This window comes from Macaca mulatta, chromosome X (assembly GCF_049350105.2).
Source record: "Macaca mulatta isolate MMU2019108-1 chromosome X, T2T-MMU8v2.0, whole genome shotgun sequence".
Taxonomy (NCBI): Eukaryota; Metazoa; Chordata; class Mammalia; order Primates; family Cercopithecidae; genus Macaca; species Macaca mulatta.
The window spans coordinates 90,591,730-90,618,983 of record NC_133426.1 but is presented as its reverse complement, the minus strand read 5'-3'; the positions used below and the strand labels follow the sequence as shown (position 1 = coordinate 90,618,983).

Here is a 27,254-nt window from a genome sequence, read left to right as displayed (position 1 = left end):
GGTATTATGGCTATCTTTTCTCTTTGAAGAAGTTTAAAATGTTGCTCTTTTTCTGAAACATGTTCATCTGCAAATTGTGATAATGTGAAAATGTAATAATGTAGTAATCAGAAACTCAGTAGCACAGACCCAAGTGATCATAAGGAACTCAAAATAGCAGCATTTGAGAAGCAGTATAACCTTTTACTTTAAGCAAGTGTTCTCAACATTAGTATTTGTTGTATCTACACATATGTTCATTTCTATGATACTGAACATGAATATTACATTTTAAATATATTACATTTCCCAAATATACGTTTTTATCACATATATTTTAAACACATTCCAAATAAAAGGAATCTAAGAGCACTCAAATAATGATTTCCACTCCTCTTGTATATGTTAACCGAATGTGAGTAAAATGTATTTAAGAAATGTAAGTCACTTTTCTGCCATTTACTAAAACAATCTAAGGTATGTTGTGGCCACCTCCAAATAACACATATAGATATTAAAATTTTCAAATTTGCATGTGCTTCTTTCTGAGAGTATTGATCAAAATCTGTTTAGGTGGAGCAATTGACCTTAGGGTATAGCATATCAAGACAATCACTCTGGACTCCCCATTTTCACAAGCTCTGCACTATTGCAGGGAATATGTTGCATAGATACTCTAGAATGACAGTACTCAGTATTTTCAAGGGAGGAAAAATCAGGTGAAATTATAGGCTATTGGTAAACAAGATATGAGATACTATTCTATAATTGGCACATAAACACTCCCACCCATAACAAAGGGAACCAGGGCTGGTTTGGTCACAAAGTTTCCTCACCTTTAAATATTCTCCTTGAACCTCGAAATGTCCTTTTGCAAAATCTACTATTTGTGCTTCTCTACCTTCAAGTCTTTTACCATTACCCTTCACTTTTGTTCATAATTTGTGCATTTATGTGTGTTTTTCCATACTTTTCGCTTGTTTGATGTCCTATTTTATAAGTGAGGTTTACTGAAGAATATTTTTTGTAGAATAAAACACATTTTTAGGATACAGTTATATGTTTTGATAAACACATACAATCATGTAACCACAACCACAGAACATTTGTATCAACCCCAAAACATGTGGCCCTTTGAACAAAACCCTTGCCTTTTATCTGCAACCCTTGACAACCACTAATCTGTTTTCTGGCCCTACAGTTTACATTTTCCTAAGATGTTATACAAATGATATCGTAGAATATCATAGAACACATGAAAAAAATAATACACCATTATAAAGTGGGATTTATCTCAGGGATTCAAGGATTTTTCAACATACGTAAATTTTTAAAAAGATACATCACATTAGCTGAATAAAGGACATAAACTATGTGATCATCTGCATTTTAGATGGAGAAAATGTATTTAACAAAATTCAATATTAATTCATGATAAAACCTTCCAACAAATTAGACATAGAAGGAACATAACATAACAAAGGCCCTATATGACAAACCCACAGCTAATATTATACTGAATGTGGAAGAGATGAAAGCCTTTTCTCCAAGAAATGTAACAAAACGAGGATGCCCACTTTTACCAGTCTTATTTAACAGAATATTATAAGTCCTAGACAGAGCATTCAGACAAGAGAAAGAAAGAAGGGGCATCAAAATTGGAAATGAGGAAGTCGAATTGTCTCTATTTGTAGTTGATATGATCATATATATAGAAAAGCCTAAAGGCTGGCTGGGAGCAGTGGCTCCCTCCTGTAATCCTAGCACTTTGGGAGGCCAAGGCGGCGGATCACCTGAGGTCGGGGGTTTGAGACCAGCCTGGCCAACATGGCGAAACCCCGTCTCTACTAAAAATACAAAAATTAGCCAGGCATGGTGGCGCATGCCTGTAATCCCAGCTACTCGGGAGGCTGAGGCAGGAGAATTGCGTGAACTTGGGAGGCAGAGGTTGCAGTGAGGCAAGATCATGCCACTGGACTCCAGCTTGGGGGACAGAGTGAGACTCTATCTCAATTGGGAAGGGGGGAAGCCTAAAGGCTTCATCAATAAAGTCTTAGAAATGATTAAAATTTCAGTAAAGTTGCAGAATACAAAATCAATATTAAGAAATCAGTAGCATTTCTATGCACCAATTGTGAACTATCTGAAAAAGAAATCAAGAAAGCAATTCCATTTATAATATCTACAAAAAAATAAAGTACCTAGCAATAAATTTAACAAGGAGGAGAAGGAGCTCTACAACAAAAGCTAGAAAACACTGATAAAGTAAACTGAAGAGGACACAAACAAATGAAAATACATCTCATGTTTACAAATTGCAAGAATTAATATTATTAAAATGACCATACTATTCAAAGCAAGCTACGGATTGAATGTAATCCTTATCGAAATACCAATGATATTATTCACAGACATAGAAAATAAAAACAATTCTAAAATTTATATGGAACCACTAAAGACCCCAAATAGCCAAAGCAATACTCAACAAGAACAAAGCTGAAGGCATCACAAAACCTGACTTCAAAGTATGCTGCAAAGCTATAGTAACCCAAACAGCATGTTATTGGTATAAAAACAAACAGTAGACCAATGGAATAGATCAGCAAGTGGAGAAATAAATTCACGTTTTAAAAATCAACTGATTTTTGACAAAGGTGCCAAGAGCATCCATTTAAAAAAGGACACTCTCTTCAAAAGAGGGTGCTGGAAATACTGTATATCCATAATCCATATACAGAAGAGTGAAACTAGATCCTTATATTTCACCACATACAAAATTCAACTCAAAATGTGTTACAGACTTAAAAATAAGACCAAAAACTATACAGCTACTAGAAAAAAATATAGAGGAAACACTTCATGACCTTGGTCAAGGCAAAGATTTTTATGGCAAAGACTTCAATAACACAGACAACAAAAACAAAAATAAAAAACAGGACTATAAAGCCTCTGCAAAGCAAAGGAAACAATTAACAGAGTGAAGAAACAAGCTTTAGAATGAGAGAAAACATTTTCAAGGTACTTATCCAACAAGGAATGAATATTTGCAATGTATAAGGAACTCAAGAGCAAACCGACAAACAGTCCCACTGAAAAATGGGCAAAGCATCTGAACGGACATTTTGCAAGAGAAGACATGCAAATGGCCAACTGGTATATGAAAAAAAAAATGCTCAACGTCACTAATCATCAGGGAAATGTAAATGAAAACCATAATGAGATGTCATCTTACCCCAGTTAGAATGGCTATTACAAAAATATAAAAATTAACAGATGCTGGTGAGGATGGAGAGAAGAGGGAACTCTTATTCACTGTTAGTGGAAATATAAATTAGTGCAGTCATGGAAAACAGTATGGAGGTTTCTCAAAAAATAAAAATAGAACTACCTTATGATGCAGCAATCTTACTGCTGGGTACTTACCAATTGAAAGGAAATTAGTATATCAAAGGGATACATGCACCCCTATTGTATTTCTTATTGTAGCGCTATTCACAATAGCCAAAATACAGAACCAACAAAAGTGTCCATCGATGGATTAACAGATAAAGAAAATACGGTGCATATATACAAAGGAGTACTACTATTAAGCCATAAAAAGACAAAATCCTGTGATTTTCAGCAACATGATGGAATTGGAAGCCATTATGTTAAGTGAAATAAGCAAAGGACAGAAAGACAAATAGTGCACATTCTCATTCATATATGGGAGCTAAAATTTTTATTTCTTGGGGGTAGAGAGTCCAGTGATGGTTTTCAGAAGCTAGGAGGGGTGGTGGTGTGAAGGGGTGTTGGTTAATGGGTACAAATATGCAGATAGATAAAGGGTATAAGTTCTAGTGTTCAATAGCACAATAGTGTGACTATAGTTAGTAATTTGTTGTATACTTCAAAGTAGCTAGAAGATTTGAAATGTTCCCAGTGCAGAGAAATGATGAATCTTTGAGGTGATGGATATCCTAAATATGCTGATTTGATAATTAAACACTTTATGCATGTATCAAAATATTGTATGTACTGCATAAATATGTACAATTGTTATGTATCAATAAAAGCAAGAAAACATTTTTAAGATAAGTAATGTCTTTGTTGGACCTTCAAATAAGGGTAGGTTTTAATTTTGTTTTAATTAAATTTCCATTTGAGTATACTAGATCATACTCAAAGATGTAAATAGCAGGCAAGTTAGGTAGAAGCTGTGTTGCCTTTGGATAATTTTCATGGTTATATAAGATCAAGGTTTTTGAAAATGTCAAGAGATTATAAGATTATTTTGAACAACATTTACTTTTGAAACTTTTTATATAACATTTACTTTTAAAACCTTTCAAACCTAGTAGGTTGACTCACAAAACAATTTAGTATCCAAATGAACTTTGAATTACTAAATGCAGAATGAAAATAATGAAAGTAATTCTGAGTTTTAGTATGGAAAACCAACACTTGGTTTTAAACATCTCGTTTTGTATAAGGACTCTATCGTAGGCCTACTTGGAGAATATGTATACTCCCACATTGCTCCAAACTAGGCCAAAACATGTGCCCCTTTTATGTAATGGAGGTCCAAATGTTACTTGGGATATTGAAATAACTCTCCATTTTCTATTTTTCAGAGACTCAAATTTACATAAATGTGTGGGCTCCCTTAATATTCAGAACCCTAGCAAGGGGTGGGACTCTAAGTCCAAAAAAGGCTCTCTTTTTGAAACCAGGCTTAGACTCAAATCATCTTATCTTCCAGGGAGCTATCCAGGGTACTAGACCATGTGTACCAAAGGTGTCATGACACCCTGGGCAAAAACTCTGCCTATTTCAATGTCTATCTATTTTCCTAATTTCAACCTGCTTATATCTGACTTATTGACCACACGTAACCTAGAAGTCTATCACCTGCCGCTTGTGTTCTCGGTCTAAACGAATACTCTGCCTCTCTGTTTCCCTTTCTCTGTCTCTCTTTCTCTCTATGGTACGTGTGAGATATATATATATATATATACATACAGTATTAACTAGGTCCAACCAATGTTGGGTTATTTTGTTGTTTTTTTTTTTCTTTTTGAAATGGAGTCTCTCTCTGTTGCCTCCAAATTTACCCATTTTCATAGTCTGATTCCTTAACAGGGCATCAGAATAAAAGGCATTTTAATTATGTTCAACTATATAGACTAGTAATTTGTTATTGGCATGCCAACTTTTCTTTGTATATAATGAGGTTTTAAAGTGACATGCCCTAGGGACATTTTCCCCACTATCTTGGCGATTAACATTTGGCTTCTTGTTAATTATGCAAATTTCTGCAGCCAGCTTGAATTTCTTCTTAGAAAATTGGTTTTTCTATTCTATCACATCGTCAGGTTGCAAATTTTCCAAACTTTCATGCTCTGCTTCCCTTTTAAACATAAGTTCCAAATCCAAATCGTCTCTTTGTGAACGCATAAAATTAAATGTTTCCAAGGGCACCCAAGTCACCTCTTGAATTCTTTGTTTTTTAGAAATTTTTTCCACCAGGTACCCTAACATATCTCTCTCAAGTTCAAAGTTCCACAGATCTCTAGGGCAGTGGCAAAATGCCACCAGTCTCTTTGTTAAAGCATAGCAAGAGTTACCTTTATTCCAGTTCCCAACAATTACTCATCTCCATCTGAGACCACCTCAGCCTGGACTTCATTGTATCACTATCAGCATTTTGGTCAAAGCCATCTAACAAGTCTCTAGAAAGTTTCAAACATTCCCACGTCTTCCTGTCTTCTTCTGAGCCCTCCAAGCTGTTCCAACCTCTGCCTGTTACACAGTTTCAAAGTCGCTTCCACATTTTCAAGTATGTTTATAGCAGCACCCCACTACCTTGGTACCAATTTATTGTATTAGTCTGTTTTCATACTGCTACAAAGAACTGCTCAAGACTGGGTAATTTATTTAAAAAATAGAGGTTTAATTGACTCACAGTTCATCATGGCTGGGGAGCCCCAGGAAACTTACAATTAAGGCAAAGGAGAAGCAAGGTACCTTCTTCACCTGGCATCAGGAAGGAGAAGTGCCCAACAAAGGAAGAGCGCCTTATAAAACTGTCAGATCTTGTTAGAACTCACGCACTATCACAAGAACAGCATGGTGGAAACCATCCCCATGATTCACTTACCTCCACTTGGTCCCTCCCTTGACAAATGGGGATTATGGGGATTATGGGGATTACAATTCATAATGAGATTTGGGTGGGGACACGAAACCTAACCATATCAGGTCTGGATGGGATACGGGAATACCTAGAATGCTGAAAAAGAAAGAGGGTGGGACTGAACCTTGAAGTTCCAACAGGTAGCGATTGGGAAGAAGAGGGATGATCCAGTAAAGGAGACAGAAAGATGTATAAGAGAAACAATGATGTAGGAGAAAAACAAATATTAGTTTGTTCCAGAGGCCAAGTAAAGAAAATGTTTAAAGAAAGAGTGAGTCATGAACTTCCATCAAATACCACCAAGTGTTCAAGCAAGCTGTCAATAACATGTTTTTGCTGACGGGAGAGATTCAGTAGAGAGAAAAAAAAATACATGATGTTAGTGGGGGGCACGGGTTGCAGAACAAAGCCTTTGAGTAGGCAAGAGGAGCTGGAGGAGACCCAGCGCTCAAAAGGTTGGCCCTGCCGGGCGCAGCGGCTCACGCCTGTAATCCCAGCACTTTGAGAGGCTGAGGTGGGTGGATCACAAGGTCAGGAGTTCGATACCAGCCTGACCAACATGGTGAAAGCCCCTCTCTACTAAAAATACAAAAATTAGCCAGGCATGGTGGCACACGCTTGTAATCCCAGCTACTCGGGAGGCTGAGTCAGAAGAATCGCTTGAACCCGGGAGGTGGAGGTTGTAGTGAGCTAAGATCGCGTCACTGCACTCCAGCCTGGGCAACAGAGAGAGACTCCATTTCAAAAAGAAAAAAAACAACAACAAAAAAACCCAACATTGGTTGGACCTAGTTAATACTGTCAGTTCAGCCAAATATGAGTTTATGCGTGTGTGCGTGCACACACACACTCTCACACATTTTTACGATTTATAGCCCCGTGCACCCACTACTTTCAAAGCTTTGACTTTTAGAGAACCCTGTTCGTTAAGCTCACTTTCCCCTTGAGATTTTCAGCAGAGTAAGTGGGAGGACACTATCAGTTATCCTTGTTTGTAATTCAGTGCAATCTCTGTGGCCAGCTTTGCTTCATTAGCTCTTGAGACCAGATGATGAAATAAACGGAGGGCGTAGTTCAATAGCCCTAGGTGTAGAAGGGGAAAGGGGGTGGTGTGCCTTTTACGAAGAACGTTAGAAACCTCTCCAAGGTCCTGAGTTGGTTTAGCCGCTGTTACAGTTGCTCTTTTAAGTCTTTGAAGTGTCAAATGCGGAATAACTTTTAAACTTTCAGCTCTGAAGTGTTTTGATGAGAGGCATCTTGATCATCCCCCGTGTAATATTGTACTTTATCTCTGTTATATCGCCAGCTCCCAATACAGTGTGTGGCTTAGAGTAGCCAAGTAGTAAAGCTCGCTTTGAAGAAAGTAGTAAAAATTATGATTATTGTTACTACAGACGCAATATTCTCAGAGGGGACTGGAGGATGGGCAAGCTTCGGAATCATGCCTTTGTTGCCACAAGTGGAGTCCATTAAGTGGCATATGTTTGCCTGTGTGTGTGCATGTGTGAAGAAGAGTAGCATTGTGTGTCATCAATAGTGTGAGGGTAACCAGCGGGAGCATCCTGAGAGGGACAAGTGAGGTGGGGGGTAGGGAGGACAGGCATATTTATTCTTTTTTAAACGGGGGTTATCCTGCCTTTACCTCCTAGGAGGATAATGTATGATGTACTAAAATCCCCGCCCTAGTATTTGTCACTAAGTATTGAAATGGGCGTGGTTTGGCATATAAGAGACCTGCTTTTCGTAAGCCCTGCAAAGAGATACTCTTGGAGTCCTACCCTGCCTCTGACTCCTCAAGTGCTCGGGAGGGTCCTCCAGTTCCAGCATCCTTTTTGAGAATCCTACCGCCCGCCAGCAGCGCTGCTCCGTGGACTTGAGAGGGCCTGCTGAGCATGTGTGAAGAGTGCTGCGCATGCTCCGTGGAGCGGGCCGGTTTACCGAGGCGCTACCAGGGGCTTTTACTACTCTTCAGCAGTCTCCCCAGCCCAGCACCCCCCCCCTCTATCCCACCACCCACCACGCGGTCCTCCGCATCCACCCCGCCCCTCTATCCCGCCCCCTTCACCCCAGGCTGGGGAATCTCCATTGACGTTTGGGTGACGCCGCTTTGCCGCCGCCGTGGGGGGGGGGGTCCAGGCGCCGCACAGGTAACGCCGCCGCTGCCGCCATATTGACAGAGCAGGGAGCGGGGAGGGGACCCGAGGAAGCGGGGTGTTGGGGGGAGTCACCACCGAGCGGCCGTCGTGGTGGTGGCAGTGGTGAGCGCGAGCCGAGCGGCAGCTCTCGGAGAGGCAGCACAGAGTTGTCTTCTCTATGGGAATCACCGGGCGGCGGCGGCGGCGACCCCCTGCTCCCAGCCTCTGAGAGACCCGGCGGCGAGGGCAGCGGTCGCTGAAGGCGGGGCTGGGGGTCGCTGCGGCGGCGGCGGGCCAGTTCAATAGACAGGATGCGCGGCTGCGCCAGCGGTAGGCGGCAGCTCCTGTTCGAGTGCTCCTGAAGGGGAGATGCTACCATTCGCTCCTCAGGACGAGCCCTGGGACCGAGAAATGGAAGTGTTCAGCGGCGGCGGCGCGAGCAGCGGCGAGGTTAGTGTGGTGGCCGAGACGGGCTGGAGCCAACCCCCGCCTCCTTCCCCTCAAGACCTTGGCTGGGGACCGAGAGAGGAGAGGCGTGGGGCCGGGAAGCGGGCTCCCGGGCAAGCCCCCTAGATGCTGCCTCCACTGCCCTTTCGCTGGGGAGCGGGCGGGGATGAGACGGCGGGATCGGGCATGCGGAGTGAGTGCAGCCTGGGCCCGGGCTCGGCCTTGGGCGGAGCGCCTGCCTGGCGGGCCACGCCAGAGTTGTTGTGACTAAGTTTCTTCACTTTCCGACCCGAAGGGGAACTGGGGGACTGGCGGGGTGCTGTGCCTGACTCCGCGCGTCCCTTTTTCTCCGCCGCGCCTAGTTTGCTGGCTGGGAACATTTTGGGGGACAGCTGCGGACTCCAGCTCGCTGTTGAACCCCGGGCGCTTTACGAACCCAGTGCAACAAACACACCAAGGTGACTAAGTAACTCTGGGGACATTTGCACATAGGCACGAGTGTTCCCTGGTAACAGCTTTCTCGTTTCTCTGTGGCTTGTTATGGTTCCTTGTAATGACCCATGTCGAGATACACTGGCGACCTATCTCCAGTCGCCAGGTTTCAGGTGATGTTCTACTGCTTCCTCTCAGGTCCCCTTGATTCTACTGCACTCTTGCTCCGCCCCTTCTCCTTTCCACAACCCCTGTCCCCGCCCCGTTGGTCTGTAAAAGAAGACGCAAAGTAAACCCCAGCCCTCATAATTAAGTCGAATCTTTAGTAAGACTTAGCGAGGTTCAACCAAAATATTTTGGTTCACCTCTCTTCCCACTCTTCTTACCTCTGAAACTGTTCTGGTTGGGCTTTGGTCAGCTGTGCAGTGAGAACTTAGATGTACACAGGTGCTTTGTTTTAATTGTTATAAAAGCGGGCAGCATTTAAACACAAAAACGTGTCTTTTGTGATAGAAAGTTGGATCCTTTTCTGATAACTTAATCGACTGCGTACTACTCCAGTAGAGGCCACCATACACCTCCTAAAAATAGTTGGTGAAATTGATTCACAGTAGGATATTTTGAGGTAAGACTCTCAATCCTCGACATCTAAAGGGTGCAACTTTTCTTCAAGTACTTGGTCCATTAAAAAAAAAAAATACACATTTGGCTGTTGTATGATTACCTTTTTTTTTTCTTTAAATTTTTTTGTTGTTTATCAACTAAACTGGGGTAAAGATTACATGCTAGAATAGGATGTGGTAAGGAATGTAGTGGAAATAAATTCAGAAATACCCTAAATCTGAACCCTCTATACTTATAGGAAATATTTTACTAGTAAACCAAGCAATTTCAATATACATTTTAATATTTTACATCTCGTAAGAACAAGATAAATGAATAGGTGTTCCTTTCTTGTTGAAATGTGGGAATGCTAACTGCACAATTGTCTAGCAAGTCTATTGAAGGGGAGAGGAACTTTGTTTTATTCATGTATGTAACTTACAGAACTTAGAGTTATAGGCATTTAGTTTATAAAAACAGTTAAATGCTTTGCCCTATAAGGATGGGATGGGAGGTGGGAAGCCTTTTGCATGCCTACTATTTTATTTCTGTTAACTTTGAATGTAGTATGTTTTAAATTGTAATTACCACATATGGTTTTTTTATTGTTTGCAGTATGTTTTAGGTATTGTAGAGATTTAACAATGGGTCTCTCTACCTCAGCAATTTGGAAAAATACTCGAGTGGAAATTGTTAATCCCTATGAAGTAAAACGAAAGGTGAAGGTAATGTGGTGAAGATAGTATTTCTGCCTTCTTTCTCTAAAACAGTTATGATTGGTTAGATTTAACCCTGCAAGTTACTTAATAAAAAATATTCTAGGTGAAAACTAAATGCTACATTTGAACAGACCCACTTAGTACTTAGAAGAGTTTGTTTGTTTTTAATTATATTCTTTTGATAAGAAGTAAACAAGTTTACTTTTGATAATTTATATTTATTTTAATTACAAATTTGTTGATGTTGGCTTTAGAAATGCTAATTTTGAGTACAAGGTCTACAACCCTCAATCGTGATAATTTTAGGACTAAGAGTGTTTTTGTTGTAGAATATATATTTTTAAAATGTGTTAGAATCCTTAAAGAAAATGTAGGTAAGAATCTGTTAACTTTAATGTCAAAAGAAATAATTTCCGTCCATTTCTGTGTGTGTTGAATCTGGTAAGATTAAAGATTATAGACAATACCATATATTTTGGAGTCTTTTTGTATCTTTTACCTGTCTTGCTTGCATGGACAGTTGTTAACCTTTGAATTACCATTCAGAAGTGTGTAAATTGGTTGTTTGAGACTCTTAACATGTTTTCCCACAGGAAAAACTTATCAAGGCTACTTACATTTTTAGATCAGTACACAATAGCGAGGTATAATGATGCCGAGCCTAACCACTGTTTGTAAAATTGTTCTATGGTGAAATGTGTCAGGTTTCAACCAATAATTAGCTTGATCCCAGTGAGAGGAGGAGAATGGGCCTGAGAAGGGGAAACCTGGAATCTTTTGGTTTCTGGGAAGAGAGTTCTTAGAAGAGGGGAAATAGGGTAAGCAAGAAACTGGTTGTGAGAGCTCTTGCAGGGACTGTCTCAATCAAGTCTACTGGGAATAGGAACTTCAAAGGGCATCACCCCTCATGCAGTCACAATTTTAGCTTTTGACTGGATTCTGTCAGGATCAAGAAAGAGATTTTACTTGAGATGGGATGGGTCATTCCTGGGCAAGGATCATAAAGAACAACCTATTTGACTAATGTGAACTTTTCATGATTTAATGCCATGCATGTTACAGTTTGTTCACTTAGTTGTTTTTCGGTGAGGAACTAAGTGCTTCCTTATCGAGTTGATTATAGAATTTTCACATTTCATATCATAGTAAACATCTAGTACTTTTATATTATTTCTTTAGCAATGCTGTTTTTGTTTAAGCAAGTTAGTTTTTATTTATTTATTTATTTTTCGAGTCAGGGTCTTTCTATGTCATTGCCCATTGTCCAGGCTGGCCTCGAACTCCTGGACTCAAACAATCCTCATGCCTCAGGTTCTCGAGTAGCTGGGACTACAGGTGCTCAGAACCATGCCTGTCTAAGCAAATTAGTTTTGAGAGTATGTAGTTTACTGATAAAACCAATTTGGGAAAAACTTCTAGTTTTAATTAATTCTCATGAGACCCTATAGTGATAGAGGAAAGAACAGCTTTGAAGGCAGGTAAATCTGAGTTCTTGTCTGAGCTCCATGCCATACTCATGGTGTGACACAATCCACGTTACCTAACCTTTCTGAACCTCACTTTTTTTATCTATAAGTTGGAGAAAAAACCATCTTCAAGAGTTGTTTTGTAAAGAAAATTCAGTGCTGGGTTTAATAAACTTAGCAAGATGTTTTGCACATAGTCTCTAGTACACAATAGTTCCTCCTCTTTTCCCACAGCCATCATGCCTCTTTCCATGCCCCTAAACTCTGAACTATTGTTATCTATGTTAAAATCCTGGGATTCAGATAACCATGGCCATGACTTTCCGTTTCGTAAGCAGTTTTTCTTAAGAACCCTTCCTAAATTTGATCATTTCATCTAAGTATAGTGGTGTTCTCACTGTGAATGTTTGTAATCACAGATAGGGTGATCCAGGGATTAAATACAAAGTTATATTTAGAAACACTGGAAGGATAAGAAGAGACAGATAATTTCATTTATTGTATCTGGCTGATGAGGTGTTTCATTGAAAATTTTAATATTTTTAAAAATTCTGAACTCTTGTCATGGTAGGAATTGGTTCAATTCATGAAGCATTTATTGAGTACAAGGCAGTGCTGTACATAGTGCTGTAATGTGAAATGCTTACGTTACCCCCACAGGTTTACATTCAGGTAGTTAGACAGGCATGTATGGAAATTGTTATTGTAGAAGGCACAAGATTATCAACAATGGGGTGGTGGTGGTGGTGATGTGGTGGTGGTGGTTTAGGAATGGATCTGGTAAACCTTTGTGAAGGAGGTGGAATTTGAGCAGGGCATTAGAAAGTGGTAATATTTTCACAGATGAAAGGAGCATATTTCACGTGGATGGGGACAATATAAGAAAAGGCATGGAAATGTTCTGAAAGAAGGAAGAGTCTGATACTGTTACAAGTCTGTGATATGGGAGGGGGGATATAGTGAGAAATAAGATAAGGAATGTATTGAAGGTAGGTTAGGCCCAGGTTGAATGGGACTTTTTAAGCAAGTTTAAGGGTTCAATTTTATCTCATAAATAGGAGTCACTGAAGGTTTTTGAGAATATGAGTGACATTAGATTTGTGCTTTGAAAAATAATTGATGGTAGTGAAGAATGGGGGAGATATGGAAGGTGGGGAATTCCAGCTAGGAGGCTATTGTGTTAGTAGAAGTAGTAGTGAGATTTTTGAACTAGTACAGAAAGGGTAGAAAAGAGATGGCTGATGGGAGAGACCTGGCAGAGGTAGAATAGTTACAATTTGGTAAATGATTGGATGTTGGAGAGTAAGAAGAAATAACAAACAACTGAGATTAGAAGCGTCCTGGTAGGAATTAATTCAATGTAACAGGTATTTAATGCATGCCTGCCAATATAAGTCTCTATATTAGCCACTAGACTAATACAAAAATCAATAGATCTTTGTAGTATAGGGAGATAGAAAGCTAAAATGAACTCTCCCCTTTCTAATATTGTATTGAATAATAGCACTCCACTCTGAAGATTTCTGATCGTGCTTAGAATGCTTAAATTCTTTACTACCGAAGGTGAATACGCTTATTACTAGCTAAAACTTTTTTTTATTCTTTTTAAATGGGCCTTAGGCCTGTAATTCTTGTTTCACCAGTGTTCATCTTAAATAGTCAGCAGCCGTGAGTACAGAGTCCTATTCTGAAAATAGTGACCATTACTTATTTCTGGAATGTAGAAAGAGAGCAGGGACATCTGTATTTTTTGTATGCTTTCACCAGGTTTATTTGGAATAGACAAGCAGGGAGGAGTCAGAGGACAGTGGCCCCTCCCTGCCACAGGTGCCTTCTCAGTTCCTCCAAATCAATCTTTCTTTAAACCAGTCTGATCTGGAAATATTCAGGTCAGTTCCTCGGGGCAGGGCCTCTGTATTTCCCTACCTTGATTAGTTCATCAAGAGAGCTAATCATTACCTCTGTGTTCCATAATAAGACCTACTGATAGTGTAGTTGCTTTTCTGGGCCATATTGTTTTAGTACCTACTCTCTCGTCTAGAATTTTGATGAGGAAATGCAAGATTTTTTTCCCTTCCTGTAATTTCTTTCTTGGTGCCACCATTGTATGTAGCAACACTTCTTAAGATTTGGTAAGCACTGGGAATCTTGAGGTATAAGCCTTTCAGTACTTTGTCAGATTTTGCTATGTAATGTTTATTCATTTATGTTATTTCCAAGGATTATTTACTGTTCCTGCCGATAATTTTTTTTTGTGTGTGTGTATTTTCTTTATTTTTGTTTGTTTTTAGGTGGGAAAGGAGTTGAATGGGAGAGAGATTTAGAGAGCTGAGCTGAATCTGGCTTTTGCAGATAAGAGATGTTTTCTAAATTGCCCTGGGAGACATTCTGTAACTGATTTCACTGCTAGATTTTAATCTGTATCTCTACTTTAGAAACATGTCCTGCTGTAATTTTGTGTGCACGTGTGTGTGTGTGTGTGTGTGTGTGTGTGTGTGTGAGAGAGAGAGAGAGAGAGAAAGAGAGAGAGAGAGAGAGAGACAGAGAGTGGGGAAGAGAAGAGACAGAGAAAGAGGGAGGGTGGAGTAGAGTGCATGTGTGTTACTTGTCATTTGCTTCATTTCACCAAGTATTTGAGATAGTATATGGGAAATATAATCTGATAACTATTTTGATATTGAGGATAAGGGAAAACAAAGTAGGAGATATATGAAAAGGCTGGAGGTTAGGGAGTGAAGAATAAAATAGAACACAAATAAGCAGGCCGTAAGGGTCTACGACATGTTTAAAATACAGTTGAATTATAAATTTGACCCTGAGTTTCCTTAGCTGGTTTTTCTCAACTCTGACTGTGTATTATGTGTTTACCTGGGGGTTTAAAAAAATTATCCATGCCAGTGTTCCACTCAGAGATTCACATTTAACTAATCTAGATTCCCCAGTTGCTTATGATGCACAGCCAGGGTTAAAAACCACAGCTCTAGGCCAAAGTAAAAAGAGAAATAGTCACATAGTTGTCACTATTCAATAGGAAAACAAAGAATATTAATTTTTAAGCTAGCAATTAGCTCTACAGTAAATTATCTGTGAATTGTGATATTTTTCTGTGTGTTTTATTTTGTTGTTGTTTTAAGATATGACTGGAGCCAAATGGGGTTGTTTGAACTGTCGTGTATGTTCTTGCTGTTTAGTTTTGAGGAATTTGCTTTTCCAGTAGCATTAAAAACAAAATTTTAGCACCGTAGCTAATTTGCATATAGTTTGGCCATAAAACTAAGAGGTTAAATTACTTGTTCACCCATTTTAATAGCTAAGTAAGGAGATAGTGACTGTTTTGAATGACAAATATCCCATTACATCTCTAACAAAAAATTTCAAAACCCATGGGTAATTATTACTATGGATCCCTCTGCCTCTCCTGTAAAGTGATTAAAGACAAACTTTAAGAGGAAATATAGCAATTTAAACACCCAATACAAATTTTTTTAACCTGAAAAAATGTTGGAATCCATTCCATTTAAAAGTATCGAATCTTAAGGGAGAAAGAGATATAGCATTTATTGAGCATGAACTATGTACCAGCTAGTACTAGATACATCATAGATTATCTCAGTTTTATTCACTCTTCGAAACATCTTGGTAAGACAGTTGTGTCTTTTTAACAGAATAGAAAGATACATGCAAGTTAGTGGGAAGTATGTCTGGAATTTGAAACTAGATTATTTTAAATTCATGCTTTTTCCTCTATACATTGCTATCTCCCCACTAAGGACAATATTGAAAATAAGGAGAGAATATAGATAAGTTGTTAGCAACCATATTAGATCAGCAGTCAGATGTGCTGATTCAATAGCCATGCCTGTCTATTTAAGTTAAATAAATGTCAACAAAATCCCAGCAAATCTGTTTTTTTGTTTTGTTTTGTAAACAGACAAGCATATTCTAAAATGTGTATGTAAAAGTACAAGACCTAGAAACTCTGGAACAGTTTGGAAAAAGAAGAATAAAATAAGGAATTACTCTATTGGATATTAAGTTTTACTATGTAACTATAATAAAGACAATGTGGTATCAATGGAAGAATAGATGCATAGATCAGTAGACCAGAATAGAGTACACAGAAATGGAGCCACACAAATACACTCAACTGAATTTTGAGAAAAAATGCAAAAACTAAAAAAATAAAGATGAAGATCAGTTTCTAAAATCTAAGGAAATTTTAGGGGGAAATTTGCTACCGTTTTCAAAAAAGCAGAACTTAAAATTTACACTTTCTGAAGATTCTGGGGAAATTATTACATAAAACATTTTTGCTATTTTCAATTACTACAGTTGAAATTAGTCATTAAGGCATAAGTGAAAATGGAACATGAATTATCCTAAAAATCATAAGCTTGATGAGAGTTGAGGTATAGGGATTTATTACTCTACTTAAAGGATCAGAGTGGACAAAACTTCAGAAAACAAAGGAGAAAAATGTCATATGAGGGGAAATGTGGACTGAATGTTAGGTTTCAAATGACTTTTAGTTTTTCTTAAATACAGCATCATGAGAGGGGTTTGGTGTATGTGTTAAAGAAATTGTACTAATTGAGAATAGTCAAAATTCAAAATTAAGGGAAATAGATAAACCATTAGGTCTGATTTGATAAAAAATATTTTGCATTCCTGATTGTTCACCTGGAGTAGATGCTGTGATAAATGAATGCTGTTGGAAACAATTCCATTTCAAACTTACATGGGCATATACAGAAAACCATATGTTGATTATAGAGACATATACAAGAATGACAGAACATATGTAAAATAATTTGTGTTTGATTTTGTACTTTATTTTACAGATGGAGAAGAGTAACTCTAGACCTGGCACAATCAAAACATTTATTGTGTTTATCATGTGTAGAGAAATTATGTTGGAATAAGTGAATACTTATAGAATCTCTTAAGGGAGGTCAGTCAATATGGATTTTCAAAAAAGACATGGTCATTCAGCAACTTCACATCTATAAACAATATTAATTTGATTTTATTTGGTCTTTATTCATGATGTTGTATATATCATTAGTTCTTTCTTTTTTATTGCTGTGCACTATTCTGTTATGTGAATGTACCACAGTTGATTTGTTCATTAATAAGTTGAAGGACATTTGGATTTGGGTTGTTACCAGTGTTTGGTGATTATGAATAAAGCCATTATACACATTTGTGTGAAAATTTCGGTTTGGACATAACTTTTCACTTATATTGGGTAAACACTTAGGAGTGAGGTTGGTGTATGAGAATTCCAGCTGCTCTGAATACTTGTTAGCACTTAGTGTTGTCAGAGTAAGTGAAAAAAATTGGCTATTCTAATTGGAGTGTAGGGGTATCTAATTGTGATTTTAACTTGCATTTCCCTAATGACACATGTTGCTAAGCATATTTTCATATGCTTATTTGCCATCCGTATATATTCTCTGATGAGTTGTCTTTTCAAAATTTTTGAAATTGTTCAAATTGGGTTGTTTTCTTATTATTGAATTTTGAGAATTCTTTATATTCCAAATGCAAGTCCTTTATTAGATATCGATTTCCAAATATTTTTCCCATTCTGTGGTCTGTCTTTTCATTCTCTTAACAAAGAGTCGATGTTTTTCATCTTAGCAAAGTCCAGTTTATCAGTTTTTTTTTCTTTTATGAATTGTGTTTTTGGTGTTGTATCTAAGAAATCCTAGCCTAATCCAAAGTTACAGAAATTTTCCCTTAAATTTTCTTCTAGAAGTTTTTTAGTTGTATGTCTTAATTTAGGTCTTTGATCCATTTCTAGTTAATTTTTGAATATGGTGGGTAGTGTGGTAGAAGTCTACTTTTTCCCACAGGTATGTCCAGTTGCTCTGCCACCATTTGTTGAAAAGACTACCTGTTCTCCATTGAATTGCCTTTGTACTATATCAAAACTCATTTTGTCACATATGTGTAGTTTTCATAATAATTTTAATGAATTAGTCCTGTGGAACTTCAGAATTGCACTTACTGAGCATAGATATATGGTGTTAATAAAATTAATTAACAAAATTAGTTAATAAATTCTTGAGGTTGTTTCTGTATCGGGTTTAGTGAAATATTCTTTATTAAAAAACAAAATAATTTCTGTGGTATATTTTCTTTGCCGTCATTAATTTTCAAAACATTAAGTGACTATTCTTAGACCCTTTTATAGATGAGCAAACCTAATAGTGCTAGAAGTTTTGTGTGAACTTTCTCATTCTACAGTGATACTTCTCTGTTTATCTCCTCCCCATATCTGTATATTACCCCTAACATTTTTTATGTAGCAGTTTGTGACCTGTTAGTTGCTTAGTACTAGACATGAAAACTACAAGACTGAATAAGCTTCAGTTCATATTCTAGAAACTATCTATTTGCCAAGAAAATGGGAGCCTGGATTGTTGGAGCTTTGTTAACCATCGTTAACATAGATTTAATTTTGCTCTTTTTAAATCAAATTATTTTGGCTTGGCATGGTGGCTCATGCCTGTAATTCCAGCACTTTGGGAGGCAGCATGAGAGGAATACTTGAGCCCAGGAGTTTGAGACCAGCCTGGGCAACATAGTGAGACCCTGTCTCTGAAAAGAATAAAAAATTAGCTGAGTGTGGTAGCGCATGCCTGTGGTCCCAGCTACTTGTGGAGCTGAGGTGGGAGGATCACTTGAGCCTGGGAAGTCAAGGCTGCTGTGAGCCATGACTAGGCCACTGCACTCCAGCCTGGGTTACAGAGCAAGACCTTGTCTCAAAAACAATTTATTTTAGTTTTTAAATTTGACAAATAGTAGTTGCATATTCCTTTTGGTTTTAAGACGAGAATGACATTCGTTCTTTGAGAAACATTTTTAAACTACTTTCTTTAACCTTGGTTAATGATACTAAGTGCCTCATGCCTTCCTACGTGAAAGAGGAAATATGAGAATAACGTAGGTTGGGTTTGTATTGAGAATATTGTGCTAATTAAGTTGATTGTTAAACTTAAGGAAATATAAACAGTTGGTTAGCCATCTCAGATTCTTTAGAAATTCGGAATAGCATAGAGGATAAGGGCTGGTTCCCTAGAGCTAGAATGCCTGGAGTTTAAATTCTGGCTCTTTATTTATTTACTGCGTGACCTTGGACAAGTTACTTCTCTGTACTTTACTTGGTCGCTCTATCTGTAAAATGGGGATAACAGTAGCATATAATATATATAAAGCACTTAGAAGAGTGTCTTTTCCATTGTAAGTACTCAGTAAATATTATTTTTAAATATATCACATCTGCAACCTGAGTTATTGAAGATTAACAGGCTTGGAAGTTAAAAAAATCAACTATTGTATAATGATATTTAAGTATATCTAATTATGCAGTTATTAGAATTTCATCTTATTTAAAGGTATTTATATACAAATACACATTTCTCCTTTTTGACCATCTGCTTCTACATGTGGCTTGAGTTTTGAAACATTTTATTCTTCCTTGATTAGCTGTAGTAAGGCTGCTTTTTCTTTTTTGTATTCATTTCTCAGGAGGATGGTACTGCTTTTACTGAGCTTATATTTTCTGTATTCACTGAGCTTCTGTTTTCTATAGTCTATTGACTTGTGATTTTCTCTGAGCAGTTTTTTGAGAGCAAAAATTTATTAATGGAAAAACCCCCACACATATCAGGTAGAATTTGACCTCAAGCTAAGGTTGTGTAATAGCTGTCTATTTTTGACCTTCTTCCACATAGAAACCCATTTTAGATTTTAAATTTTTTCCTTTATTCTCCATTGTTTATGAAGTGATGAAAGAATAGAGTAATATGGTGTAGGATGTTTAGGAACTGTGACTCGCTGGGACAAACGAATTGCTTTATCTTGTCACTAGCTTGCTGTATGTTTTAAGGTAAATATTAATCAGTTCTTCACATATAAAATGTGAATTAACATGTTTATGATTGTTTTGAGAAGTAACACAATTGTACTTTATATATAATGTTTGTCAAGAATAATAAAGTTATTTTTCCTTTCAAAAAATAACTAAAGATTTAGGTTTTCTAGACAAAGTACTTCTTTAACCCTGATATATAACTCAGTAGACAATTTAAACTTAATTCATACCCCAAAGGCAGTATTTTAATGTGATTATATAGACTTCATATCTTGAAGAGGTTACAACAGTGAGAATTACTACCTCAGAATGTCATGTGTGTATGTAGGTTGTATATATATGGGACTTCATTTATACCACATGAATACTTATATTTTTGGAAAGTAAACTTCCCAAATTCATGTGTTGTAGCCCATATGAGACTGGCCAGACAGCCAGTGCCTTTGCATTGGGAACACTTTAGAGCTATTCAAAACCAATAAAGTCATTAGCTCTGATTTCAACTAAGCAGAGTAAACAAATTCCTGCCTGAATAGAAACTAGGGAGCTGCTTTTCTGTCATTGAAACAAGGTTGTAAAAACTCAAATGTTCTGGAAATACCTTCTAATGTTTATGTAATATTGATGTACTTAGTTTAACTCAGTAGTAACAGTAGTTACTCAGTGACTCAGTAGTAACTCAGTAGTAACTCAGTAGTAATAGTAGTAGTACAACTACTATTTTTAAAAAATAGTCCTTTTTAAAAGCATGATGATAATTGGATTTGTTTTAATTGGTTCTAAATATTATTTTGCATGCACTCACCAAATTATGATTAAATATGTATAAAGTGTTGTGTTACTAGATAGGGTTCATTTGGTTATTACTCTCAATTTCTGTCTTCATAACTGAAAACTAATTAACTGTGTATCTACCCATTTTTCCGTAATGCACAAAGAAATGTCTGAACTGAAGGACAAAATTTTATGTCACAAATACCAACAAATTTAGCCTTATAGAAAGATTTTAAGAAATATTTTGGTTGTTAATGTTTTAATTTCATACTCCTGTGGCATTATTCACAGATTCACTAATAGATCTTTCCCATTCTTTTGCTTTTCTAAAATATAATACCTGATTTCCTCCTACTCAAATAAGCTGTCAAGAAAGTAGAGCCTCGATATGTATGGCAGTTCAGTTTGTGCCATATTCTTGCTTTGCATAGCTCCCCTTACTCTTGGCTATGTAATAGCTAGCATATAAATGCTATGTAAATAGCTGTTAATAGAGATAATATTATTGCTATGTAATATCTAGCAATATAAATGCCATTTAAATAACTGTTAGTCGAGATAATTTAAAATACAGAGGAAGAGATATAACAGATAAATAATAGAATTTAAAGTGTAGAGGAGGATGTGCATAGTTATATGCAAATACTACATCATTTTATATACAAAACTTGAGCATCTGTGGATTTTGGCATCCACGAGAGGTCGTGGAACCAATGTCCTATGGATACTGAGGTTCATAATGTGATTGCCATGCAAGATATGAAATACAAAGAATTTCTAAGATTTTTTTCTTGAAAACAATTTTATGACTAACCCAAACAATATCTTTTAATGTGATTTTGAAAAAGCTGAATTCCTCTTTGCTGTTAGCATTTAAGAGTCAGAAATGAGAAGTAAAATGACTTACTGTAACTTCTTCATGAAATTATGTTTTAAAGTTCGTTTTAAACATTTTTAGTAAGAAAACTAATAAAAATCTAAGGAAAAATAATGGCCTTTACTTATTATTGAAGTTATTTTATAAATTTTATTCATTTAGATCCCAGATTTTAGTCATTCCATTTTGTAAATATTTTTCCAGTGTCTATTATGTTCCAGATATTATGCTAGGTACTGGGGTAACCAAGAGTAATATGATGTGATCCCTTTCCTCCAGGAGTTTACAGTCTGATAGAGAGATGGAACAGATACTTAACAAGTAACGCAGTGTTTATTGATAGAAGTCTGCGTAGGGTAAGGTGGAAGGAAAAAGGGAAAGTGTAACGTGAGTCTTGATAAAGATGAGTTGACATTCAAAAGGACAGGTAATTCAAAATGACAAATACTACAAACATCATTCATATTTAACTTTGGACTTGGTTTTATGCCTTAATTTGAACATGGATATGTTTTATCAGCTAATACTTTTACAACAGAGCCTCATGATTGCATTTAAATACCTGACTAAAGTAATCGCTTGGAGGCTCTATACTCTTGTCCCATTCTGAGACTCTTTTAAAAAAAAGACATCTCTTTTAAATTGATTTGAAACAGAATTGCCCTTCCTTAAGTCCTCCCTGAAGCAGTGACAATAATTAGGTGGGTATATTTCAAACCTTTTGAGGTACAAACTACAGGAATATTGTATAATTAGAAAGCCAGAAAGGATCAAAGTAGATAATTTAAAATGATTATTGTAGTTGTCATCGGATTTCTCATAAGCAGTATGTTGATAATATAATTTAAAAGTTCAAAAAGATTAAAGTGTTTTGGGGAAATGACCATAGATATTAATAAACCTTTGAAAATATTTGGTAGTATAAAAGACAGAGTACAAATTAAAATTTGCCTGGTGAATCCAAAAAAACAAACCAACTAAATCTTATTTTTGGAAATGTCTTGCTTAAAAGACTGTTAGATAAATTGATAAAGTATGTTATAGTAAAAATATACAAAGATACTTTTTTATTTCTCTCCAATTTGTATTTCTTAAAGCAAGGAGTATGTTCATGAATATGTATGTACCTTTATGGGTTGGTTTGGTAGATTCATTTCACATTGACCAAAAGTGATTCTATCATAATTTTAAAAGTGATCTTTCCACAACGGTATGACATATCAAAACTAAACTAGGGCTAGGCACTGTGGCTCATGACTGTAATCCCTGTGCTTTGGGAAGCTGGGGCAGGAGGATTATTTGAGCCTAGGAGTTCGAGGTTACAATGAACTGTGATCGCACTGCCACTGCACTGCAGCCTAGGGCGACAGAGTGACATCCTATCTCAAAAAATAAATAAATGAAATAAAAAACTAAACTAAAACTATTGAGTCAATACTATTATGATAATGATATGGCAGTAAGTTTTGATTCACAGATTTATTATTCTCTATACAGGGATCATTATTCACCTCTGATGACTTATTAGCTAAAATGTTTTTATATGTTTTTTTCTGTGTTCTGTTTTTGTCAGAAAAATATTCCCCCATCAGGCATTTATTGAGCACATGTCAGACACTGTGCCAGCTGCTTTAGGAACATTGTATGAATCCTGACAATCCTAGGTTGCTTATTTTACAGATGAAGAAATCGCAACTAAGAAAGCTTAATAAACTTTTCAAAGGCAGTAAAAGTAGAGCTTTAGAGTTTGAATCTTGGTCTGCTTGACACTGAAGAATTGTTGTTTTCATGACATACTATGCCTGCCTAATGAATGAAACACAGCATCATTCCTCAAGGAGCTTTAAGTCTAGATGCACATGACAAGAAATTTACCTGATACAGTGTATTACTAATCTTATTTTTAGCATTACAATTTTAAATTGTCATATATGTAAATATATATATATGAAACATAAAATTTACCATCTTAACCATTTTAAAGAAAACAGTTCAAAAGTGTTGAATACATTCACATTATTGTGCAGCCAATCTACAGTACTCTTTTTATCTTGCAAAACTGGAACTCTTTACATGTTACACAAAAGCTTTCCATTCTCCCCTTTCTGCCAGCCCTAGCAACCACCTTTCTACTTTCCATCTCTATGAATTTGACTATTCTAGATACCTTATATAAATGGAATCATATAGTATTTGTCATTTTATTACTGGCTTATTTCAATTCATATAATATCATCATGGTTCATGTTGCAGTGTGCGTCACAATTTCCTTTCTTTTTAAGGTCGAATGATATTCCATTGTATGTATATATCACATTTTGTTTAACTTGTCATCTGTCGATAAATACTTGGGTTGCTTTTACCTTTTGGCTATTTGTAAATAATGCTGCTATGAACATAGGTGTACAAATATCTTTTTGAGACCCTGCTTTTGATGTTTTGATTCTATACCCAGAAGTGGGATTACTAGGTCATATGGTAATTCTATTTTAAATTTTTAAGGAATTGCTATACTGGTTTTCATAGCAGCTATACCATTTTACGTTGTCACCAACAGTGCACAGAAGTTCCAATTTCTCCACATCCTTATGTATGGTGGAATTGTTTTGAAAAAGTAAATTCCAAGATATATTCTGCATTTAGTTTGCATTTCATCTTTCATGGCAACAAAGCCATGCTGTTGATAATTCATGTTGAGAGGGTTAGTTCTTAAGATATTAAGATATCCCTGATTGTTAAAGGAATATGAAGTTATGTTCTTGTGGTGATTCCTCAAGGATCTAGGACCAGAAATAGCATTTGACCTAGCAATCCCATTACTGGTTATATACCCAAAGGATTATAAATCATTCTATAAAGACACATGCACATGAATGTTTATTGCAGCACTATTTATTGCAGCATTATATGTAAACACTGTATATAAATACACATGTTTGTTGCAGCACTATTTATTGCAGCAAACACTTGGAACTAACCTAAATGCCCATCAATGATAGACTGGATAAAGAAAATATGGCACATACATGCCATGAAATACTATGCAGACATAAAAAGAATGAGTTAATGTCCTTTGCAGGGACATGGATGAAGGTGGAAACCATCATCCTTAGCAAACTAACACAGGGACAGAAAACCAAACACCGCATGGCCTCACTCATAAGTGGGAGTTGAACAATGAGAACACATGGACACAGGGAGGGGAACATCACGCACTGGGGTGTGTCAGGGGTTGGCGGGAAAAGGGCGGGGAGAACATTAGTACAAATACCTAATGCATGTGGGGCTTAAAACCTAGATGGTGAGTTAATAGGTGGAGCAAACTACCATGGCACATGTATACCTGTGTAACAAACCTGCACGTTCATCACATGTATCCCAGAACTTAAAAAAAAAAAAAAAGAAATTATGTTCTCTATACTGTACTTAAGTTAGTGATTGATTTTTTCAGAAAGCAGGATTAAAGGACAAAAATAGAACTGTTCAATTTTAAGTTTATTAAAACTAAAATTAAAAATTTGGCCCCACTTAAACATTTGTCCTAGGTCACTTACTGGTGTATAGTTTATAGTTTTATTTCTACCAGATGAGAACAAATATGTGAGTTTAATAAGAAAAGATCTGTTTTAAAACAATTAAACTGTAAAATATGTCTCTAGAAAGTCTGTTTCAGGGGAGAATTTTCTGTCATTGACACTTTTGATTGTATTAGCTAGTGCTGCAAAAAATTAGCATAAATTTAGCAGCTTTACCAAGACACATTTATTATCTCACAGTTTCTATGGATCAGGAATCTGGGCATGGCTCAACTAGATCCTCTGCTTAGGGCCTCACAAAGCTGTGATCAACACATGGGTCAGCTTGGTCCTCTGCTTAGATTCCCACAAAAATGTAATCAAGGTTTGAGCTGTTCTGCATTGTTATATAGAGGCTTGACTGGGGGAAGAATCTACTTTTACACTCCCTCAGATTCTTGGTAGAGTTCCTTTCCTTGTGGTTGCAGGACTGAGGTCCCTGGCTTCCTGCTGAGTGTTGAGTGGAGGCTGCTTTCAACTCCTAGAGGCTGCCTGTAGTTCCTAGAGGATGGCCACAGTCCCTTGTTATGTGGACTGTCTCAACATGGTCACTTAATTACTTCAATCAAGCCAGCAAGGAGAGCCTCTAGAGTCTTATATGACATAGTGTAACCATATATGTAAAATCTTATCGCCTTTGCCATATTCTATTGGTTGGAATTCAGTGATAGGCCATGTTCACATTCAAGGGGATGGGGATTATAGAAGGGCGTAAACAGCAAGAGGTGAGGATCATGGGGACCCATCTTAGAGTGTCCAGCACATTGCTCAATTGGTAGCTTTCTTTCTGTGTTTTATTTTGTCCTGGGCTTAATATACAGGCATAGTTTTTTTTTTTTTTTTTTTTTTTTAAGCCTTTGAGCTGGAGTCTCACTCTGTTGCCCAGGTTGGAATGCAGTGGCGTGATCTTGGCTCACTGCACCCTCCACCTCCCGGGTTCAAGCAATTCTCCTATTCTCCTGCCTTAGCCTCCCCAGTAGCTGGGATTACAAGTGCACACTGCCACACCTGGCTAATTTTTGCATTTTTAGTAGAGATGGGGTTTCACTATGTTGGCCAGGTTGGTCTTGAACTCCTGACCTCAGGTGATCCACCTGCCTCGGCCCCCCAAAGTGTTGGGATTACAGACGTGAGCCACTATGCCCAGCCAGATCTTTATTTTAGGTAGATATGGACCCACCTTTATGTTTAGCTCTAATTTACTTATGTTATTTAAATAAAGTGAAAAAATTGAATAGAAGAACTCTTCTTTACAAAAGCTATCAGTGACTAATATGTAAATGTAAAGCTTATTTGAGAGATACATTTTCTTTAGAATGTCACCTTCTTAAGTATGTTTTTAACATTAGGTACTAAATAACTATAGTGGTGTTTTTTTTGTTGCTGTTGTTTTTGTTTTTTTTTTTTTAGAAGGATTCTCACTGTGCCATCCAAGCTGGAGTGTTGTGGCACGATCTCGGCTCACTGAAACCTCCACCTCCTGGGTTCAAGCAGTTGTGCCTCAGTCTCCCATGTAGCTGGGATTACAGGCGTGTGCCATTGCGTACAGCTAAATTTTTATATTTTTAGTAGAGATGGGTTTCACCATGTTGGCTGGGCTGATCTCGAACTCCTCATTTCAGGTGATCCACCTGCCTTAGTCTCCCAAAGTGCTGGGATTACAGGCATGAGCCACTGTGCCTGGCCAATATTTTTTTTTAATAGGTTGATTTTGGAGATCCTGGAGAATACCTGAAAATATATAATCCGGTCAAATGTATTGTGGAAACTGCTGTCCTGTGTATGTTTTGTTAATCATTTACATCACCTATATTTATTCTCGCTTTCTGTCTAGTTCTTATTTGTGTATCTCTCTACTATCTTCTTCAGAAAGGTGTACCTCTCCACTTTATTCTTCAGAGGTGCACACAAATAAGGAAAAAGTAGATTTTATTCTTGTTAGATGTGGACCTACTTCTAAGTTTCAATATATCTTCCAGCACCAAGCTATTAGCTCTGTTAAATTCCTCCTTTTGTGTAACACTAAGGAACAGGTTTATGTATCATAGATAACAGTAAACTCTTTTACTAAACTATATGTATTCATATGTTCACTATCCCATACCACCTCCAATTCCAAGGATCTGAAAGGGATTTTTTTTTTTTAATTTCTCAGTTCAGTTTTCCTTGATGAGTTGCTTTGATCAATAG

The 27,254-nt window shown here is 37.0% G+C and overlaps 1 protein-coding gene across 7 annotated transcripts in view; it reads left to right on the top strand.

Moving 5' to 3' along the window:
• The first annotated feature begins 8,075 nt into the window (after positions 1-8,075).
• The window catches only part of RPS6KA6 (ribosomal protein S6 kinase A6), a 130,463-nt gene continuing 111,284 nt past the window's right edge, over positions 8,076-27,254 (top strand). For 3 of the 7 annotated variants that reach the window (XM_077988374.1, XM_015127735.3, XM_077988372.1), the window contains exon 1: positions 8,076-8,739. Coding sequence is in view for 5 of the 7 variants with exons in the window: in XM_015127735.3 (XP_014983221.1) it covers positions 8,659-8,739 (81 nt within the window). In the remaining 2 variants the exon portion in view is untranslated. Of the gene's footprint in view, positions 8,740-9,679; positions 9,794-10,256; positions 10,497-13,954; positions 14,089-27,254 lie in introns of those variants that run through there. The other 4 variants (XM_077988371.1, XM_077988370.1, XM_015127733.3 and 1 more) reach the window with 4 other exon arrangements.